Below are 18,840 nucleotides of genomic sequence, written 5' to 3' on the forward strand. Positions count from 1 at the left end.
TAATATTGTCTTATTTAATAATTAATGTTATTATTTTATTTTAATTTAGTCGAAAACAAAGTAAGATAGCTACGGATTATGTCTAAATATACCATTGCTTGACTCAAATCGGTTGTGATCAGCATTTTATTTTTTACTCAAAAATATATATTACAAAACCGACATTTCTGTGTATTGCATCCAAGATAAATTAAAGCGTAAGGTAAACAAAATCAAATATGACTTTGTTATTGATTTTTTATATGCAAGAAACAAGCTACACACATATTTTTACCCTCATATTAATACAAAATGTACATTTTAAGTAAAATATCGTATTTAGATTTTATTATCTCATATGTAACAAATTTAATTGATTGTTTGCCACTACATAAAACACTACCAGAAAGTAGAATGGTAAATTACACAAGTAACCCTTGCTACAAACGCAAGTTTTATTCTCCTAACTACGGAATGCTCCAACTATTACATCGCTGTAAGATAAAGACGGCAGTAAATTAACAACTTAAGCTCCGTAGTCAAAGAAAGTTGCCATTGTTTCTGGAGAGTTGATTTACTGTTGGTGGCCTCAGGGTGGGTAAATAGCCCGGTAATGTCGACTCCAGTATTTATTAGATGGGGTCAGAACATCTCACCACCCAACCCCCCAACACAAGTAGGCTTTTGCTTCCATTCTTGACTTAGGCTTTAGTTGTCAGTGACCTATTTACCTATTTTTGTTTAGTAAATATTTAGTTTGACGAAAGCCTTTCACTGTTCCATTGTGAACATTGTAAAACAGCACTTCAACGGAAAAAAATATTTTGTCGAAAACAATTTCGCCTCTTTACAAATTAAAGTAATAAGACGATTTCTCTCAACCTTCAATAACTTCCATTTTATAGGCTTACTTTCTACAATCACCCAATAGTAGTTGATTTAATGTCCTTGTGCTCGAATCACCTTTTCAAGCCTAATTTACCAATTTCACTCATGCGCTATTACAAAATTTTAATGTATCTTTTAGTTAAAATTATAAAAATTTTCGTAAAAGTTTTAAAGTAGACATAAATGGATATATCCCAATTTTTGCATCATGATTTGAATGGTTGTTCTTATTTTACTAAACCCTATTTCCGGTACTTGCTCCATAGCTTACTCGTGTTCGGATTAACTGCGATTTCCAAACTTTATGCCTGTGTTTCGCACGACCTCACACATCAAATTGAAGCGCGCCCCAACTTATGACAACTTAAACAACTTATGACCTTAGTTATGAAACATATCATTACCATTATCAGGTTAAAACCATAAAAAACTATAATCAACACTTATCATATTAATTATTTGTCTTAATTCTTTTTCTTTTCCAGGCGGAAGTGTGCTCATCCGCACTGACTGACATCATTCATGCAGTTATAAATGGTTCTGACGGCTGCCTCTTCTGTTTTGGACACGCTAAACTTGGTAATAAATGTTTTTCTTACAATTAGCCCGCTTAAGTCTATCTTTATTTGCGAGTTTTGATATTCATGAAAGTGTAATAAATGACTTATGAACAAATTTGATATTTTCAATATTATATTTTTTTAGTTTTTATTGATAGCTTTTATACACTTTGATGGTAATAAGAAAAATCCAATAGTCATAAATTTAATTATAGTTTCAAGTAAAGGCTTTCGATACAAATTTAAATTTTTGTACGTCTATTTAGTTAAATTAAATACACTCCTATACGAAGTTACGAATGTATATACAATATGCTAATTGCCAACCTTGTTCATTCTGCTTTTTTGTGTGATAATTATTCCATCTGTTGTGTACTATGCTCTTTGATGTTGTTTGATTCCCTCACTATTTTAGCACCATCTGTTGTTTTCCCAATAAAAATAATAACATATAAACGAATAGTGCATTTCGTATTGAGACAAAAATTTATGATGCTACAGCAACAAAATGATACAATTATTAGTGCCATGCTATGGAATTTAACTCAACGATGAAAAAGTACTATGAGACCACCTTACCAGCCAATAATTCTTAAGGAACTGTCTTCAAAAGGTCCAGATACAAAACATTCTTACTACTTTGTATCCTTCCAATGTCAGTTCTGCTCAGTTCTTTATTCATCTCCACCCCTTCTCCAGGTAAGACCCAGACGATGCTCGGCACCCCAGACTCCGCCTCTAGTCTAGGGATCATCCCCAGCTCCATCTCGTGGTTGTTCCGTGGCATTGCTGAACAGAAACAGAAGACAGGTGCCAGGTTCTCTGTTAGAGTATCAGCTGTGGAGATCTCCCAACAGCTGAAAGACCTGCTGGTGGGACATGCTAATGGTGAGTTGGTAATTTAAAACAGAAATTGTTTTAAATAAGTAATAGTTATAATTTTATTTTGGGATATTTAACTGCTTGAACCTAACTAAGCTTACTAAGGAATGATAATTTTGTTACGAATTTTAAAACACCTGATAATACACATCTATGGGTTGCCTAGTTTAGGTTATTACATTTTATAAGTTAGGAGCAAAACATTTTGTAATTTAAGTATTGTTATTTTGAATGTAATTTTTACTTATTCCCAATATTTAAAGTATTTGAAGAAAGTATTGTTTTCTTCAAAATTTTCTAGTTTGGGTTTTGAATGGATTTCTGTTTTTTGGGTCCCCCTAAACCCAAAAATGTGGGTTTTGAAGTCATGTTTGCCTGGTGTGTGGATGTGTACAGAGCTACATACCACACCTGCGGTCCGGATTTTATGAAATTTAGTATATTTGTACCAATCTGTGGTATCTTCAGGTATTTATTGCATTTTTTATCGTATATAACTAAAAAAAAATAAATCTGATAAAGAAACGGCTCGACTTTTATTCAAAATTTAGAATGTTACAGACCTTATAATTCTAAACAAAATGGTGCAACCCTCATATATGTAGAAATTCCGGTTCATAAGTTATTGCAGCTTTTGATTTCCCCCATAAATTATCAAGTTACTAACTCCCACCCCACCGCTTAGGACTGTTGACAAGCTAATGGTAGAAAGTACACATGGTTCTGATTGCTAATACCGTTTATATCTTGAACTTAGAGTTAAAAAAAATTAAACTGCGACTACCCCAACCACACATTCATCCCCGCTATGCCCCACAGAGTGTGAGCAGTCGCCCGGTGTGTATCTCCGAGACGATCCTCTGCAGCTGCAGAACTACAGCGAGCTGAGGGCGCCCACTGCAGAGAAGGCCGCCTTCTACCTGGACAGCGCCCTGGCCGCCCGGGCGCCCCAGACACACTTCCTGTACACCCTACACATCTACCAGTACAGCGTCGCCACCAAGGGCGCTGGTACGTCCTGATTTGTTGGGCTCGGAACTTGCTTATTGTGATCTTACAACCTAAGTTCACCATATACAACAAATTTGTAGCCTAACTAAGAGTATAAGTAGTATGAAGAAAATCAACTGTTTATTTTTTCTAGCCAGGATACTCATTTGGATTCCCAATAATGCATTAGTGAAGGAGAACAGTACTTTACCATTGTTATGTTTTTTGATAACAATGTTCATTTTGCATTTAATTGCTTTATAATCAAGTACTGTGTAACCTCAACACTGCTAACCCAATAAAATATATTTTGAGAAAATATTTATGTTTTATAACTCACTAGCTGTACCCGCGGGCTTTGCCCTGTTTAACTTCATAAGTATTCGCATGGCTCATTCAAGTCCTGGTTGAAGTTCGTTCGCTACGCTCACTCACCTTTAGGTTGGAGCTCGTTCGCTGCGCTCACTTGCCTTCAGGTTAGCTCGTTTGCTACGCTAACTCGCCTCAAGGTTGAAGTTCGTTCGCTACGCTCACTCACCTTTTGGTTGGAAATTAGCTGTTGTCATAAATAAAAAAAGAAATTAATAGTGCTGCACCCTGTTGGTAATCCTTGTAACTTTTATGCTGTTGAACATCATAGAACAGAACCAACTTGTTTAATTGAGACAGCTGTTAAGATTCATTAATTCCTTTTAAATATGAAAAATCATAAGATTAACGTGGGGAACTACAGAGCCACTGGGGCGGAGCCCGAAAGGGTTTTTGAGATAAGAATATGCTTTAATGTTATTCGGGAATGTGAACTATCAGTATGCCAAATTTCAGCCCAATCCGTCCAGTAGTTTATGCGTGATTGAGCAACACACACACAAACATACACACAAACTCACAAACTTTCAGATTTATAATATTAGTAAGATTAGACTTTGTGATATTAAGGTATAAAACTATTTATACCTATATACATTTATTATTATATTCCAAAATTACCATTAATACTATAATTGTATTACTGTTTTCCCAAATGATTTCAATTATCTCTGTTCCAAAAGTTAGGTAATAACATAGTAGTTTTATCTTACTTAGATTTTATTGTTTTCTTTATTACTTTCATTGTAATTGTCACATTTAGTAGTTTTGTTTCCATTGTTTCTATTTTTGTGTTGGGTTCCATTGCTGTGTTTCCACTGTCCCCATTGTTCTTATTCTTGTGTTTTCATTGTTCCCATTGTCCTCAGTTGCTGGTGGCCGCAGCCGGCTACACCTGATTGACCTGGGCAGCTGTGAACGAAGCAAGCTAACTGGTGGGCTCAGTCTTGGAGGGATCGGCAATGTTCTTCTCGGCATTTTCAATGGCCAGAAACATCTGCCCCACAGGTTAGTTACTTAGTAAAATTGCATATATTTTAGGGGTTAGTATATTTAACCATTTGTTAAATGATTACACCTGTTTTATGTATGCTAATTAAAATATTTAATACATATTATGTATGTTGAATGATTTTAAAAATATAAAAACTAGAGAAAATTTAATTCAATAAGAAGTCCTAGACATATATCAAGATAGCTGGTAAAATATAATATATTTAAAAAAAAATAAATCTGATAAAGAAACGGCTCGACTTTTATTCAAAATTTAGAATGTTACAGACCTTATAATTCTAAACAAAATGGTGCAACCCTCATATATGTAGAAATTCCGTGACAAAACAAAACAAAACCAAACCATATGACAAATAAATTAAATCAAAGTTAATATTCATCATATATACAGACTAGGAGATATAACATCCTCCCACCGAGTAGTATTACTACTCAAACATGAACCTTTTTGGAACTTTGATTTTTCGTCCAGCTTGTGAGACGTGCTCCCACCGTGGCGGTTGATAATTCCAACCTTGGAATCGTGGTTTTCTTCAGAGGAGCTACTCTTGATTTTGCCGACAATAATTGGACTCTTACTTCATCTTCAATTTCAACTCTCAAGTAAATAACTGTAGCATAGGCATCTTATACTTGTGTCGCAAAATGTATGAATACTACAACCATTTGAATCCATAGTCATTTTACCTATCCATCGGGGTATTTTCACTTTTCCAAGAGCGCTTAGCTCATTATACCACAGTATGAATAGTTTACTGATGTCTGAACTTACTTCAGTGTCCCAGTCAATTTTCAAGTCCCACATACTTTGCAGAAGAAGTTTAGGAAACAAAGTAACAGGGCAAAGGATACCAATTGGATCAAAGATATTGTGAGATATGGATAAAATGTCTCTCTTTGTGATTCGAGACACGTCCAAATCTTTAATACAGTTCGTGAGGTTAAAAAACAGAACGTCCTCAATATAGTTCCATTGAACTCCCAAAACATTAGTGACGAACTTGGTATCTCCTTCTTCAATGACGCTCATATTTAATTAATAAATTTTTAATTATTATTAAAACACTTTTTTGTAGACAAGAATAGAAACACCCCAAATTTGAAGTAAAACATTTTTATAAATATCTACGTGTTTTAAAAACATTAATTTAATATATTAACATCATATATTTTCCTTTCAAATTAGTGTTATAATCTAATATAGTCCACGCATAATTAAACACTGTGATACAACAAAGTTTTCTTGTAAAAAAGCTACTATTGAGGTAAAAAAAGCTATTATTTAGTTCCAAAATACGACCTAAAGATATTTATAAAATTAAAATCACCAAAAACATCATTAGAGTTTATTTCAACATCTTACACTGTTACATAAATATAAAAAAAATCATAAAAGAAAATATACTTATATAACTATTACCATTCACAAATACACGTATTACAAGTATAAATAATGGAATCAAAGATGAATATATTTTTAAAGCAGTAGTTTTATTACTGTTAAAATAATAAATTAGATATACTGTAAATACCTAAAAGTGTAACAAAGGTAAGAATTCTTACAATTTAAAAACCAATGTGTAAAGAACAAATAATTGCATTACCTAATGTAATTTTTCTGAACAAATGAAATAAAATCGCGTAAGAAATTACAGACTTATATCTGAAGAACAACACATATAAAATAATATGTTTGGTTGAAAGATCCCAATATATGAGATCCATTGTGGCTCTAACGGTAGCCCATTAGGGTTAACTTCGACCAAAGGCCTGTAACGGTGGCTAACCATCCACATTATGACGTGTATTGGTGTGTTTGTGTGCGAGTGTGTATGTCTATCTTTGTCTGTGAGTGAGACTGTGGCGCCACCCATCGTATTTTCAACAGAAGTTGTTAAGGCTTTTTATAACACAGTAAACTATAAGGGGAGCCACGGAATCAAGCAACCAATATGTCCTATTGAAACTACTCTGTGGTAGGCTTTCTTGTTTCGATCTGCGATGCTCTGTAACCTCAGATATTGTTTTAAGCGTTGAATTAAGTTTGGGTAAATAGCTTGTTGAGTACCTATCTTTGTATTTTATTCTATTGGCGTTTTGTAAAAAAACCTTTTGCGTAGTTTAATATAGCCTATTAGTCATTATAAATCATTAAAAAAACTGTTGTATGATAAGTCTGAATTCAATAAGTATTAAGATTATTTACATTCTTGGATATTATGTATGGTATGTAAGATGTTAGAATCGTTGTGGTGTATGTTCCAAGGAACATTATATATTTTTAAAATTTTTTTGGCATGTTCAGTCATTGGCACCTTATCCATGTTAAGAATATGGAATGAATTTCTTTATTTTACAGTTTAAGTGTTATTTTTGCCCTCTGAATACTCAGTTTTTTAAGTAAATATTTTATTAATTTTTGCAATCTATATATTATTAGGCAAGTATTTTTCTTTAAATCCTTTTTTCTCAGCTTGTGTGAATCGCAAGGAAAATCTACGCATCCTGTTAGAAAGATATTTTTCTGTACATGTGCAGAATCAATTTATAAATTCAAATAGGCAAAAAAATAAGCACAAAAATGAATTTGAAATAAAAAAAATAACATGGGCCTTGTGGGTTGCCATGCTAGTGAGGAAATAACAACAAAATATAAACAGAAAATCAAAACAAATGAAAGAAATTACAATCACATGTTTTATTTACAGCCTGGAGTGAAATTTAGAGAAGCCTGTACATTACATATGTTTGGTTGAGTTTTTGACCACTGCACGACTACTATAGTAAGAATTTAATATTCAAAAAAGTTTATAAAACATACAGTATTATTCGGGAACATCGCAAAAAATATATTTTTAATTTATTTTGAGAGTGGCCACTATTGTTATGAAAACCGGTATACTTACAGACACAACCTTGCTTGTTCTTACTTGTTATTACTGTCTTTTTGTTTAATTTTCCTGAATTCCCCGTGTGCATGGTTACAAGAATTTGTGCAACCTTGTATATGGATTAATTGCCATTCAAATATTTGCCATTTTCTGTTAATAGTTCATGCTAATATTATTCCTTGTTTGCAGAGAACACAAACTGACTCAAGTGTTGAAGGAGTGTCTGTCATCCCTTACATGTCACGTAGGGATGATAGCTCACGTATCACCATCCGCCCAGAACTACTCTGACACCCTGGGAACTGTCCAACTGGCCTCCAGGGTGCACAGGATACGAAGGAGAAGAATCAAGGTAGGCATCGTAATGGCGACAAAAACATTTTTGATAATATTATATACCTATAAATATTAAACCAATAAATATTATAGGTTTGTAATATTTTAAACTGAAACAAACATTCATGCATAACTTTTTTTTAGTTCACCGGAGGAAATTCCGGCATGGTTGCTGGCGAGGATGTGAACCGAGGTACTACAAGTAGCGAAGTGGATCCTTCAAGCAGCGAACAGTCAGCGGATACTGTGATATATGTTGGTCCTTCAGATGAAACCGACGGAGAACATCCACCTGTGTACCTGCCAAGCCTCAACTCCGAAGACAACCGCTGTGCTATGGGGAAGGCTCTGAGGGGAAGCGGTGTGGAGCCTAAAGGCCACGAGAGAGGAATCAGACCCAACATATCAAGATCAGTTCCAGCATCCCCTCAGCGAATGTGTCAAGAACTGTCACAAGTGAACGGCTCTCACGAAGATAGATCTTCTCCTCACAGGGTGGGAAAACTGGGAAAATCAGGACTTGCGAGTTCGAAGTCATCACCTTCACGGTCTGTTAGTAAAGCCAAGGAAGTAAAGACTCCGAAATTGAATGGAACACATACTCCAGAAGAAAGATGGGTCGATGGTCCCAGAATAGCTAAATCTAAAGTAGTTGAAGCGAGGAACCTCCACATGATGCAAAAAGATGGACCGCATAAACTCGCAAAGAAAGAAATGTGGGTGGATGGTCCGTTGAATGCAGAAAACGGTTTGAGCTACGGCTTCATGGACTATCACAAGAAAAGTATGATCAGAAAGTGGGTTGAGAACCAGGCTGTGCAGTTGCAGAAACATAAGTCAATGGCGAGGGATAAGACACCGCCTAGAAGGTATCTGGCCAACTTCAAGACCTGTTCGGATGAAGGTAGGGACTCTAGTGACGGCACTTGTGGAGTCAGAGGTCAGGCTAGTGGACAAGAAGATGAGGAGGATCAAGAAGAAGTTGTTCCTGCTTTACATCAAACCTCCATTGCTGCAAGGAATGGAGAAATCGGCAGAGGTAATTAAGATAGTTTGTTATACATTTCTTTCGTTCGGTAGATACACTTTATGTGCTCTATATTACCATTTTTAGTTTCTTTGAATTGATGACCAAATGGGAAGCCAGCTAGTCTAGTGGTAAAATGTGGGACTTTGATCCCTGAGGTCCTGGGTTCAAACCCTACCAATGGTCTTTATGTATGGGATAATTCCGTGACCCTCTAGATCTAGCTTGAAGTAAATGTGTTCCTGGCATAAGCTTAGCATCCTAGCAGATTAAGGTGGGACATAAAAAAGGCCAAGTAATAGATTAAATCAACAAAAAGTAAATTTTAAATTCTCTGCAAGTTAGCAGGTAAAGCTGGTAGGTAAACCTTTCTGTTTATTATCATGATTAAATCTTTTTCTCCAATAAATTGATAGTGCAAATAAAAAATAAATATAATTCATTAATTTAATTTATTAATTTTAATTTTAATTTATATTTTAGTTGTTCCAATCGAGAGGCTGCAAGGAACGAATTATGAGGAGGAGGAAGAGGATGAACAAATTGAAGTTGAAATCATAGAGATGGAGGAGCCAGCTCAACTAGTTGCAATGCAAGATTCATGCCTTCAGGTAAACTGAAATGTAGTAACTTAATTTATTAGCAAAATTGTTTTGTGGCTAAAGTAAAAACTTACTTGTCCGCCAGTACAATAATTCTATGTATCTTGATGCCCTTGCATATTAAAATGCGAGATAGATATGTTTTAGTTAGGACCTATGATAATAATTGATTCCCCCCCCCCGTCCTGTTTGTAATATTTAAAGGAGAATACATGTCTATTGGGCATATTTATGGTGTTGTTTTTAAATGGTAATACAATCAGTTTTTTTTTACAGAAATTTTTAAGCAAAAAATATCAAATTATAGCATTTGTAATTTTTTAATTTTTTGTTTAAATATAAATCAGTGTTTGTGTTAATTTTTTTATGTTAGTTTATTTTTCAAACTTAAACTATAAAGCAAATAATAAAGTTTTATTCTCTGTACTTTGTACACATCTTTGTGAGATTTAATTATCTGTTTCTTATACTTTCAACATTGTAATATTTAATGGGTTTTTGTTAGGAAAACCCACATTATGGAAATTAGTAGTTTGAATTAAAATCCCTTTATAAAACATTTATTTCCTGTTGAAAAAGTTTTTAGTGTTTGTTTTAAGTTATTCAAAAAGATTACTATAATGATATTCTTATAATGTACATGTATATATCAGGTAACAGAGGAGGATATTGCACTGTGTATGGGAGAGGCTGAGAATCCTCTGCCTGAGGTCGACCAAGAGGAACATCCTCTGAGGATCTTGAGTCAGGAGAATTTAACAGTTGTGTCAACTTTCACAGGTAAGCTAAAAAAACTACATATAGTTTGAAACTCAACTATCAATAAAAACAATAAACATTTGAGTGACACGTGGGCTTTGGGTTGACAGTTTGTTGGGATAACAATTAATAACATAATTTGATTTGTTATTTATTTGTGGCTTATAATATATGAAATTTATCCTGCTTGTGGATCAACAAGAAGTTAAAATTTTCCAATATTTTATCCAGGTATTTTTTTACCATCTGACCTAAGATGTATGGCTATTGTTTTTAAAATACTGCACAAATACTCGATTATTTTAGTTTTGAAGCATCCCGTTTTTATCTAATAAAAAAAAGGAATATCCATGCAAGATTGTCTGCTAATTAACACCCAATGATACGAGCTTAACTTTATTTCATCTATGAAATTTCCAGGATATGATTACCATTTTATTTTGTGATGGTTGGTAATGCACAACAGCGATAGGCCAATGTGTACACATTTTGTGCCAATAAAATGTTTGAAACTTTTGTAATTAGTGTCCCTTTTTTTCAGATTCCCTTTCGATTGCAAATGACCTTGAAAGGTTGTTTCCTAGAGGTCCAGGATTTTTCCATCACACAACATGGCTGAAAAATCAGTCCATGGAAATTCACAACGGTAAAGGTAGCATAATATTAATTGTTATGTTCAGTTTATCGTTTTTTAACTTTTAAAAACTTAATACTTAGTTGAATGTTTTGAATTGTGATAATTCCCTTTTCCTCAAAATAATCTTATCTAATAATTTAGCAGATGTAAGATCCGGAAATCAGCCAAATTATTCATGGAGATAACAATTTGATGTATAATTGGCGTTCAATCTGTTTGAAATGATTAGGAAACACTTTAAAATAATGTCACACACTTTTATGTCTACGCACAGGCCCCTGCCTATGTAGACCTTTTCCATATAATTTGATAAGGTATTTTTTTCCCCTTTGTGCCATTTAAATATAGTATACTTTTGTAATTATTTTTTAAAGTTAAGGATTGTATAATTATTATGTAATTACCACGAATTGTATTATGCAGTTGGGAAATAAAATATTATTTGATTTCATTTCATTTCATTTCATTTCATGTCATTGGATTTTTCAAACCAAATAGTGCAATACTTAATTTTAAGTCTGTTGTTCATTCATGAAGTTAAGTGCACACAAAACCTTTAATATATTGTATTCTTGATACAACATCATCCATACAACTTGAACAGCAGTTTTGTAACGACAAAAAGGAGACAATTAAACATTTTACTTCTTGTACCATACTTAAACATGTTTTTTAACAAAACACTTTTTCTCAGCCATGGACCAGGACCCTTGCCGCACACCTGTTCTGACACGCAAGCAGCAGGACCTGTGTATGCCCCAGCATGTTGAGACACGTTTGTTCTCTCGTTGTCAGTCACTATCTCTGTCGGACATGTTGGCGCAGGATCACCACCATCTCCATAATGGAGGAGACTTTGACACCAGCAGCATCGTTAGCGAGCCTGCCTATTGTCCGGTAATCTTAATGATTTTGCTCTTTTTCTTAATTATTTAGCCTCTGGACCACATTTCTTATTAAATGAAATGTTCATATTCCTGGAGCGTTGACAGGCAATACTGGTTTTGGCAATGTCCAATGGTTACAACCTTAAGTTTTATTTTTAAGGTGAATGCTGAGAAAATAATCTGTGTCTTTGTGTGTATATGAGATGAACTTGTCAAAACCGTCGAGCTTAGGCGCAATAGCCAGGTATGCAACAAGAAAAGAAACCATATTAGGTTTGAAATATTGTTATGGAAAATCTGTCTTACCTGGAAATATTTCCACTTATCATAACCATTTTCCATTTATAAAAAAAAAATCCTTTTTTGAAAAAAATTGACTTTATTTATCCTCTTATGCAAAATCATTTTAACTACAACTCATCTGTTTTGCAAAACAATTTTTATATTTTCCTTAAACATTACCAATTGTATCATACATTTTTCTACAAGTTTAAACACAAATAGTAAATTTGCATTTCAATTCTAGCTGCTTAATATACATTTTATGTGTAGATAATATTATTACACCCAAGTAAACGTAAGAAGTTGAGTTTATCACCTTAACTGTTTCAGGGGGACGATAAAAAGTCGGGAAAGGTGTGCTTCAACTGCAAGGGTAGTTTGACAAACGGCATGCTGTACGACACCTCTCACTTTAGCCACCTGTAAGTCTTCACTTTATCAAACATTTTATTTCTTTTAACATTTTAACACGTAATGGAAAAATAATTGCAGCATACATATTTTATTATTTTCATATTCAGTTTTAATTGGCTTGATGTCAAAATTCCAAAGAAGTTAATGATAATTCTTTGAGTTTGTTTATCTATACTTTAGATTTGCAAGTGTTCACTGCATATGGTAGTCTATAAAATACGATATGTCTTTTCTTTTATCATATTAAGACCCTAAATACATTGTAATAAGTAATTGAATGATTCAGTAATCTTGTGAATTTTCACCGTTGAGATTGGTTGTTTTTTTATATGGTCATATATTTTAGCTTAGAGATTGTACATTTCCCATCGTTTACAAGAAAATACTTACATATTACTAGGTGTGCAATATGGTTTACAATATTTTTTAGCAAGTATTGTACACAATTCTGTGTTTTTACATTTAACTTATAAATATTTTAGCATTTAAAAACTAAAAACATTGTGTTGTTTAGTTTACTATTTTTTTTGCAAAATCATTAATGAGAAATTAATAACGTATATTCATACAATCTGGGCACCCATAAATGAAATAACAGGTACTTACAAAACAAACACAAGAATTTTGAAAGTGTAAGTGTACATTTCTTATATGTATTAACTTTATAGCACTAGCATTTAAAATTGGTTATGTAATATTCTTATTTTTTTACAATGCCAAGAGATATCCATTGGTAAATTCAACTGTACATGTTTACGGTGTTAAAATATTCCTTCTTGTCCATTTCATTCTCGTTAGGACTCGCAGTATCTCATCCCTAAGACATCCTGATGGAGCTTCAAACCCCAACTTGCAAGAGGAGAGGTGCGAGAGAGCCCCTGGGAACGGTGCCGAGTGTGGAGGGAGGAGCTTAGGGGAGGAGGATGACGAACTTAGAGTTCCTCCACCCTTGAAAAGCTCCCTACTGACTCTCTCTAGAGAAGGGTTAGTGTCATTATTTTTATTAAACAATACGTTTTAAATATATTATTTTTACCCAGCTTTGACTGTTAATAGAGTAGAGATGTTATTCCCATGTTGAATGAATATGTGAATTAACGTAGTTGAGTTGAGTCACTAATAGAATACACCCATAATAAGATTGTTTTTTTTCCGAATATGCACCAAAATTTCATGAATAATTTGTGTTATTTGCGAGACTTTAATAATTTATTTTTCTCTATTGTTTAGGTGAAGTGGTGAAACATTATGGCTATGGTAGATGTATAGTACTATAGTATACCGTCAATTTAAAGAAGCAACTTTTATCAAACTGTGTCCTCCCCCATTGCAAACGCAAAGCTTGAGTATAATGCCAACCCCGTACGAAGGACGGGTTCTCTGCTTGTAATTATATATACGATGTCAACTTTAGGGTCTACAACTAAATGATCCAATTTACTAGGTAACTGTAATCTGTAGGATGAAGTTATTTATGTTCTTTACAGCCTATCATAAAAGTAATTCGGCATAAATAACTTTCAAATTGAATTGAAGTAATTTCATGATTTTTAAGTTGGGATTTTAACCAAGAGCAGTGACAACTATGGATGTCTTAATTGTTTATAGGTTTGTCTGCAGTAAAATGAAGAACGGTGACAGCAGTGGGTACGTAAGTGGCACACAACCAGATAGTCAATCCCAGTCCAGCATACACGACCCCGGAGGAGCAAGTAAGTATATATGAAGTACCGTAAACATAGATAATTTAAGTTAAATTAGATTTTAATGTAATAAGACTTCTTTCATCCTATTTTTACTAGCAAAACTATTAATCAAAAGAATTTAAAAATTAAAAAAATACTAAATCACCAGCTGAGTTACTATTAAAATATACGTAATTGGTTGATCTGAATTAATTAAATAATCAAATGGACATTTTAGAAACTGAACTTCCTTTTAAATTAAATATAAAAATTCCTATCTCCTGTTAGGCTACAGAAAGTAACTTTCTTATAACTTCTGAATTTTTATCCATTTTCTGAATCTTTCAATTTTCAGAATCTTTGTTTTACTTTATGAAATGTTGTCTATTCGACTTAGGTGCTGGTTTAAATGAATATATCACAGGGAGGATAAAACTTGTTGCTATTATCGAAATGTATATACTTTTATTGATTCCAATTTATAGAATGGTATTAACAAACTTCTAACCGTACAAGCTTTATTCATTCAACTGGGGAGCTGAGTGGTTATAGCACCTAGAAATCGGAAAGTCACCGATTTAGTCCCGAAGAAAAATCAGTAACTTTTTGATACATCGAAACTAGACTAACCTTTCCGTACTGGCTAATGAAACAGATTTCCGTAGGTTTTAAAACTACACAAAGAATCTCACCCCATCTAAACCAATTCTTTATTCATATTTTGGTTAATATACACGCCAGTAGTGAGCCCATCTCAATTTATAATGATAATATAATTAAAATCGATTTGAATGTAAATAACCATCCCAACACTCCTCAATACACATTTTCCCACCAACATTTATTCATAGACACAATAAAAATTAAATACCACATTAATATCCAAATTTTAAATTTCAACACCAATTTAAAAAAAAAAAAAACTATTGGGTATAAAAGTTTATATTTTCTATCAAGGTCTCCAGTATTGCCACCCCGATGTGGAGAGACTAGAAAGAGGCTGGAGCGAGGCTAACAGACTCAGAGAACTCAGGCGAGAACAGAGGATACTCAAGGCTGAGCTAGCCTCGGCCAAGGCTCGGCTACTGGTGCCTCAAGACAGATGGAGCTACGAACGTGAGTACGTACTCATCACTTTCTTTTTGTTTCAGTTTATTTTTATTTGTTCATTAAGCATATAACAATTTATCATAGCAATTCTAAATTTATTTATTTTTATTTTTGCAGAATGTTTTTATAGGTTTTTATGCATTACAAAATATATATACTATCCAAAACTTCCTACAAAATAAAATCCATAATCATTTCTATAAAACAATTTAAAAAACTTAAATAATATTGTTTCATCTCTATTGAGCTTTTAAAGTTTGAATACTCTTACTGATGAAGAGTGATTAAGTAAATATATAAAAATATACATAAATATGAGCTGAAACAACTACAACTGACTTGAAAGTTGTAAAGAGTTATTATATTTTATAAAAATATTGTTGCTCTAAAACGATTGTAACAGTTTTATTACAAGCATTTTAAGAAGCCACTTCATTATCTACAAATGCTGTTTTAAAATGTTTATTTAAATGGAGTAAAGTTTTTTAAGATTCTAGGAATTCTATCTCTTGTTAATCTTTTTAATAGTTAAATCAATTTTTATAATATACTGATATTACATATTATTTTTCTGAACTTTATCAAGCAAAAAACAAGAAGAAAATTAAAAAAAATTAATTAACTTTTAATTAATTTTAAGCAGAAAAGTATAAAGGAAGAAAATTAGAAATAATGAAGGTTAGATCAAATGAGTAACTTCGAGAATGTTTTAAATATTTTTCTCAAGTGGTAGAATGTGAACACTAGGGTTGCATACTTATCAATAATCACAACAGTAACAGATTGTTCAGTAAATTATATTTTCCTTATGTTGGTAGTGCACGTGGAGGACAGCTGGCAGAACTGGGACGACCCACACAGTTTTCTGGAAGCTCTACATCAAGAAACTGTCATCCTGCGCAAGAGAGTTGATGCCTGCAAGTCTCACGTTCTGGTAGTCACATGTTTCGACCACAAGCCTCCAGCCCAGTCATGACCAAGCTTTCTATCAACCCTGTGGTCTTGTTTTGACGTTAAAATTTGAATTTTCCTCAACTAGTTTTCTAGTTTTCTACTAAGCATTCAAACACTCCCTGAAATCCTAGTACAGTAGTCCAGTTGGCACTGGATAATTCAACACTGTTTGGCACACTCAGTAATAAGTAACCTGTGCACTTTCAGATTTTTTTGTTTACCCTATAAACATAGCATTCGGAGAAATTCTGCCCAAACTGAATTATTTCCACGGCTATTAGAATGGTTAGTTTCCAAGCATAGACAATTCTGGATCAACCATCAACTTCCAATCTTTCATTGTGTAATACATTTTTGTCTATGCCAGTAGCATTTTGATTAACATCAACGTGGCTTAAATGTGCTTATGAAAGCGGTCTAAACCCATTAAAGTTTTATGGATGAGCAGGGAATTGAACCCGTCCCTCCCGCACCTAAGTCGAGACGATACCCACTAGGCTAAAAAATACAACCAATTAAAACTGTATTGGATAACTAATGATGCACTTAAAAAAGGCTATATAAACTGTATAAAAAGTCCAGGATTAAGACAGTTTCTTTTGATAAAATTAAAAGATAAAAAATAATGTGTTTTATGTTAACTTTCAATGGCTTATAGGTCAATCATAATATTGCTTTTGGCAATCCTTTATTAAGGGTAATGCAAAATTCCTCCAGTCTTGTTGAAAGTGTTGGATTATTGTGTGTCTACTACCTACTACTGTACAGTGTTATTCTTTAGCTTTTTTACCATTGTCAGGTAAGTAATTTTGGATATGTCGAAGTGTGATAAATGGGAAAATGAATAAATGGCTAAGCTCAATTTTGCTAACTGTGTAAATAAATAATAGTTATATAATTTCAACAGTTTCAAAAGAACCTATTTACACATTTTAAAATTTAGAAGTTACTACAGACATAATTGTAAATTATCTTAAATCTAATAAAATGTAATCAGAAACATTTTAGAGGCATTAATCAATCATTGAAAATTTCTCTTTGAGTTTAGGAATCGATCAAACAATTTCAGTTTGACAGCATCTTGAAATTAAATCAAAATTAAACTATGCTTTATAGAGGAAAGAAAGTGTACGATAAAATAAACCGAAGAACAATGATACAGGGTTGGTAGAAGGTATAAATATAATATAAATTAGATTAAGGTGTAAAACTCTATTTATTATTGTTTAAACTTGTAAAGAATAAGCTTTTATACAGTGTTGTTATTTTGAGCTTAAAGCGTTTGTTTCAGAATGCCTAAAACATTCTGCTTTGTTATTATTGCCAAAAATTCTGTTAATATATGTTAGACGAGTAGTAACTTATGATAAATCACTATTTTACAACATATTGAGTGTACTGTTTATATTTTGAATATTACTTTTATCTTTGTATATGCCCATAGACTACTAGTTCTTTTTCACTTGGAACAAAGAAACAAAAACGAAAGTTTTCAAAAGTATATAGTTATAGGCCTACTTTTCTATACTTTATTTTATAATGTAAGTAGTTAAATGGTGTCTTTCAAATTAAAATTACTAGCACATATTTGACCCAATTCAGGGAAAAAAATAAGTTCGTGAATTAAACACTATAGATGAGTTACATAATGGATTTCATATTAGTCACTTACTTAAAAGTAAAAAATAACTGTTAAATTACTTCATCAATGTAAAATAAATGGAAAAGGTATTAAGAAATTAGTAAAGTTTCATTATGATATTTATATTTAATATTTTTATTAGATAAGTTTTAATAAAGTTACCTGATGTCTAATCAAAATGAGGAATTGTATTTCGTATATATTTAAATCATGCAACGAGATTTTATAAACTGAATTTTATACATATTCACGGTTACAATCAATATAGTGCCGAAGTTTACTAAGCAATGAATTTTATAAATAATTAAAACCATCCGAATTGTATAATGAGTATTTATAAGTCAAGACCAATTACACTAAGTCTATTAAACTGTTCTTCCAAGCCTTTGTCTCCCGCTATCTCAAAATGTGTAATAATAAAGTTTGTGTATATTGTCTAGTGGTGTGGTGTTTTCCTTACCAGCAAAACCTACCCTCTATTAATAAATATATAAATACCAAGTATTTCCTAGCACATTTAATTGCTAGTAAGAAGCTTGTATACCCGTTACACAGGAATTTCTAAATAGCATTTGAACCAGGCATAGTCAAAGTATGCTGGTACTCCAAGAGTATAAAACTAACTAATAACCAATCTAAATGATATGTCATTTTAATTTTGACTTGATAAAAAGATAAAAACTTTATTACATACTTATGAAGACAACTCAAAGTAAAAAATACAGTATATAATTTTGTTATAATTTATATTTTTTTTTTCTTGAAAAAATGTTTTGAAACATCAACAAAACAATAATACACAGTAAGTTACATATCATAAAACGCCCAATTTCAGCAGCTAGTGTTGGTTCCAACTGCTCATGAATTATTTTGCAGATGTCTAATGATAGTAGTTGTACAGCTTTATTTAATTTTAGTTTTTAAATATTACC

General features: G+C 32.6%; 1 protein-coding gene across 4 annotated transcripts in view; it reads left to right on the forward strand.

The window, feature by feature from the left end:
* LOC128987630 (kinesin-like protein KIF26B) overlaps nucleotides 1–18,313 on the forward strand; it is a 38,259-nt gene extending 19,946 nt beyond the window's left edge. Inside the window, exons 4-18 of one of the 4 annotated variants that reach the window (XM_054408581.1) lie at nucleotides 1,353–1,446; nucleotides 2,127–2,315; nucleotides 3,129–3,320; nucleotides 4,538–4,676; nucleotides 7,763–7,925; nucleotides 8,054–8,948; nucleotides 9,420–9,547; nucleotides 10,192–10,318; nucleotides 10,839–10,949; nucleotides 11,629–11,831; nucleotides 12,434–12,525; nucleotides 13,316–13,501; nucleotides 14,126–14,229; nucleotides 15,160–15,322; nucleotides 16,131–18,313. In XM_054408581.1, the coding sequence (XP_054264556.1) occupies nucleotides 1,353–1,446; nucleotides 2,127–2,315; nucleotides 3,129–3,320; nucleotides 4,538–4,676; nucleotides 7,763–7,925; nucleotides 8,054–8,948; nucleotides 9,420–9,547; nucleotides 10,192–10,318; nucleotides 10,839–10,949; nucleotides 11,629–11,831; nucleotides 12,434–12,525; nucleotides 13,316–13,501; nucleotides 14,126–14,229; nucleotides 15,160–15,322; nucleotides 16,131–16,224 (2,880 nt within the window). In that variant the 3' untranslated portion in view covers nucleotides 16,225–18,313. The remainder of the gene's footprint in view (nucleotides 1–1,352; nucleotides 1,447–2,126; nucleotides 2,316–3,128; nucleotides 3,321–4,537; nucleotides 4,677–7,762; nucleotides 7,926–8,053; nucleotides 8,949–9,419; nucleotides 9,548–10,191; nucleotides 10,319–10,838; nucleotides 10,950–11,628; nucleotides 11,832–12,433; nucleotides 12,526–13,315; nucleotides 13,502–14,125; nucleotides 14,230–15,159; nucleotides 15,323–16,130) is intronic. The other 3 variants (XM_054408578.1, XM_054408580.1, XM_054408579.1) reach the window with 3 other exon arrangements.
* Nucleotides 18,314–18,840: the final 527 nt, after the last annotated feature.

The sequence above is a fragment of the Macrosteles quadrilineatus genome, unplaced genomic scaffold, assembly GCF_028750875.1.
Source record: "Macrosteles quadrilineatus isolate MER2022 unplaced genomic scaffold, UCM_ALF_1.0 Scaffold_2__2_contigs__length_208266976, whole genome shotgun sequence".
Taxonomy (NCBI): Eukaryota; Metazoa; Arthropoda; class Insecta; order Hemiptera; family Cicadellidae; genus Macrosteles; species Macrosteles quadrilineatus.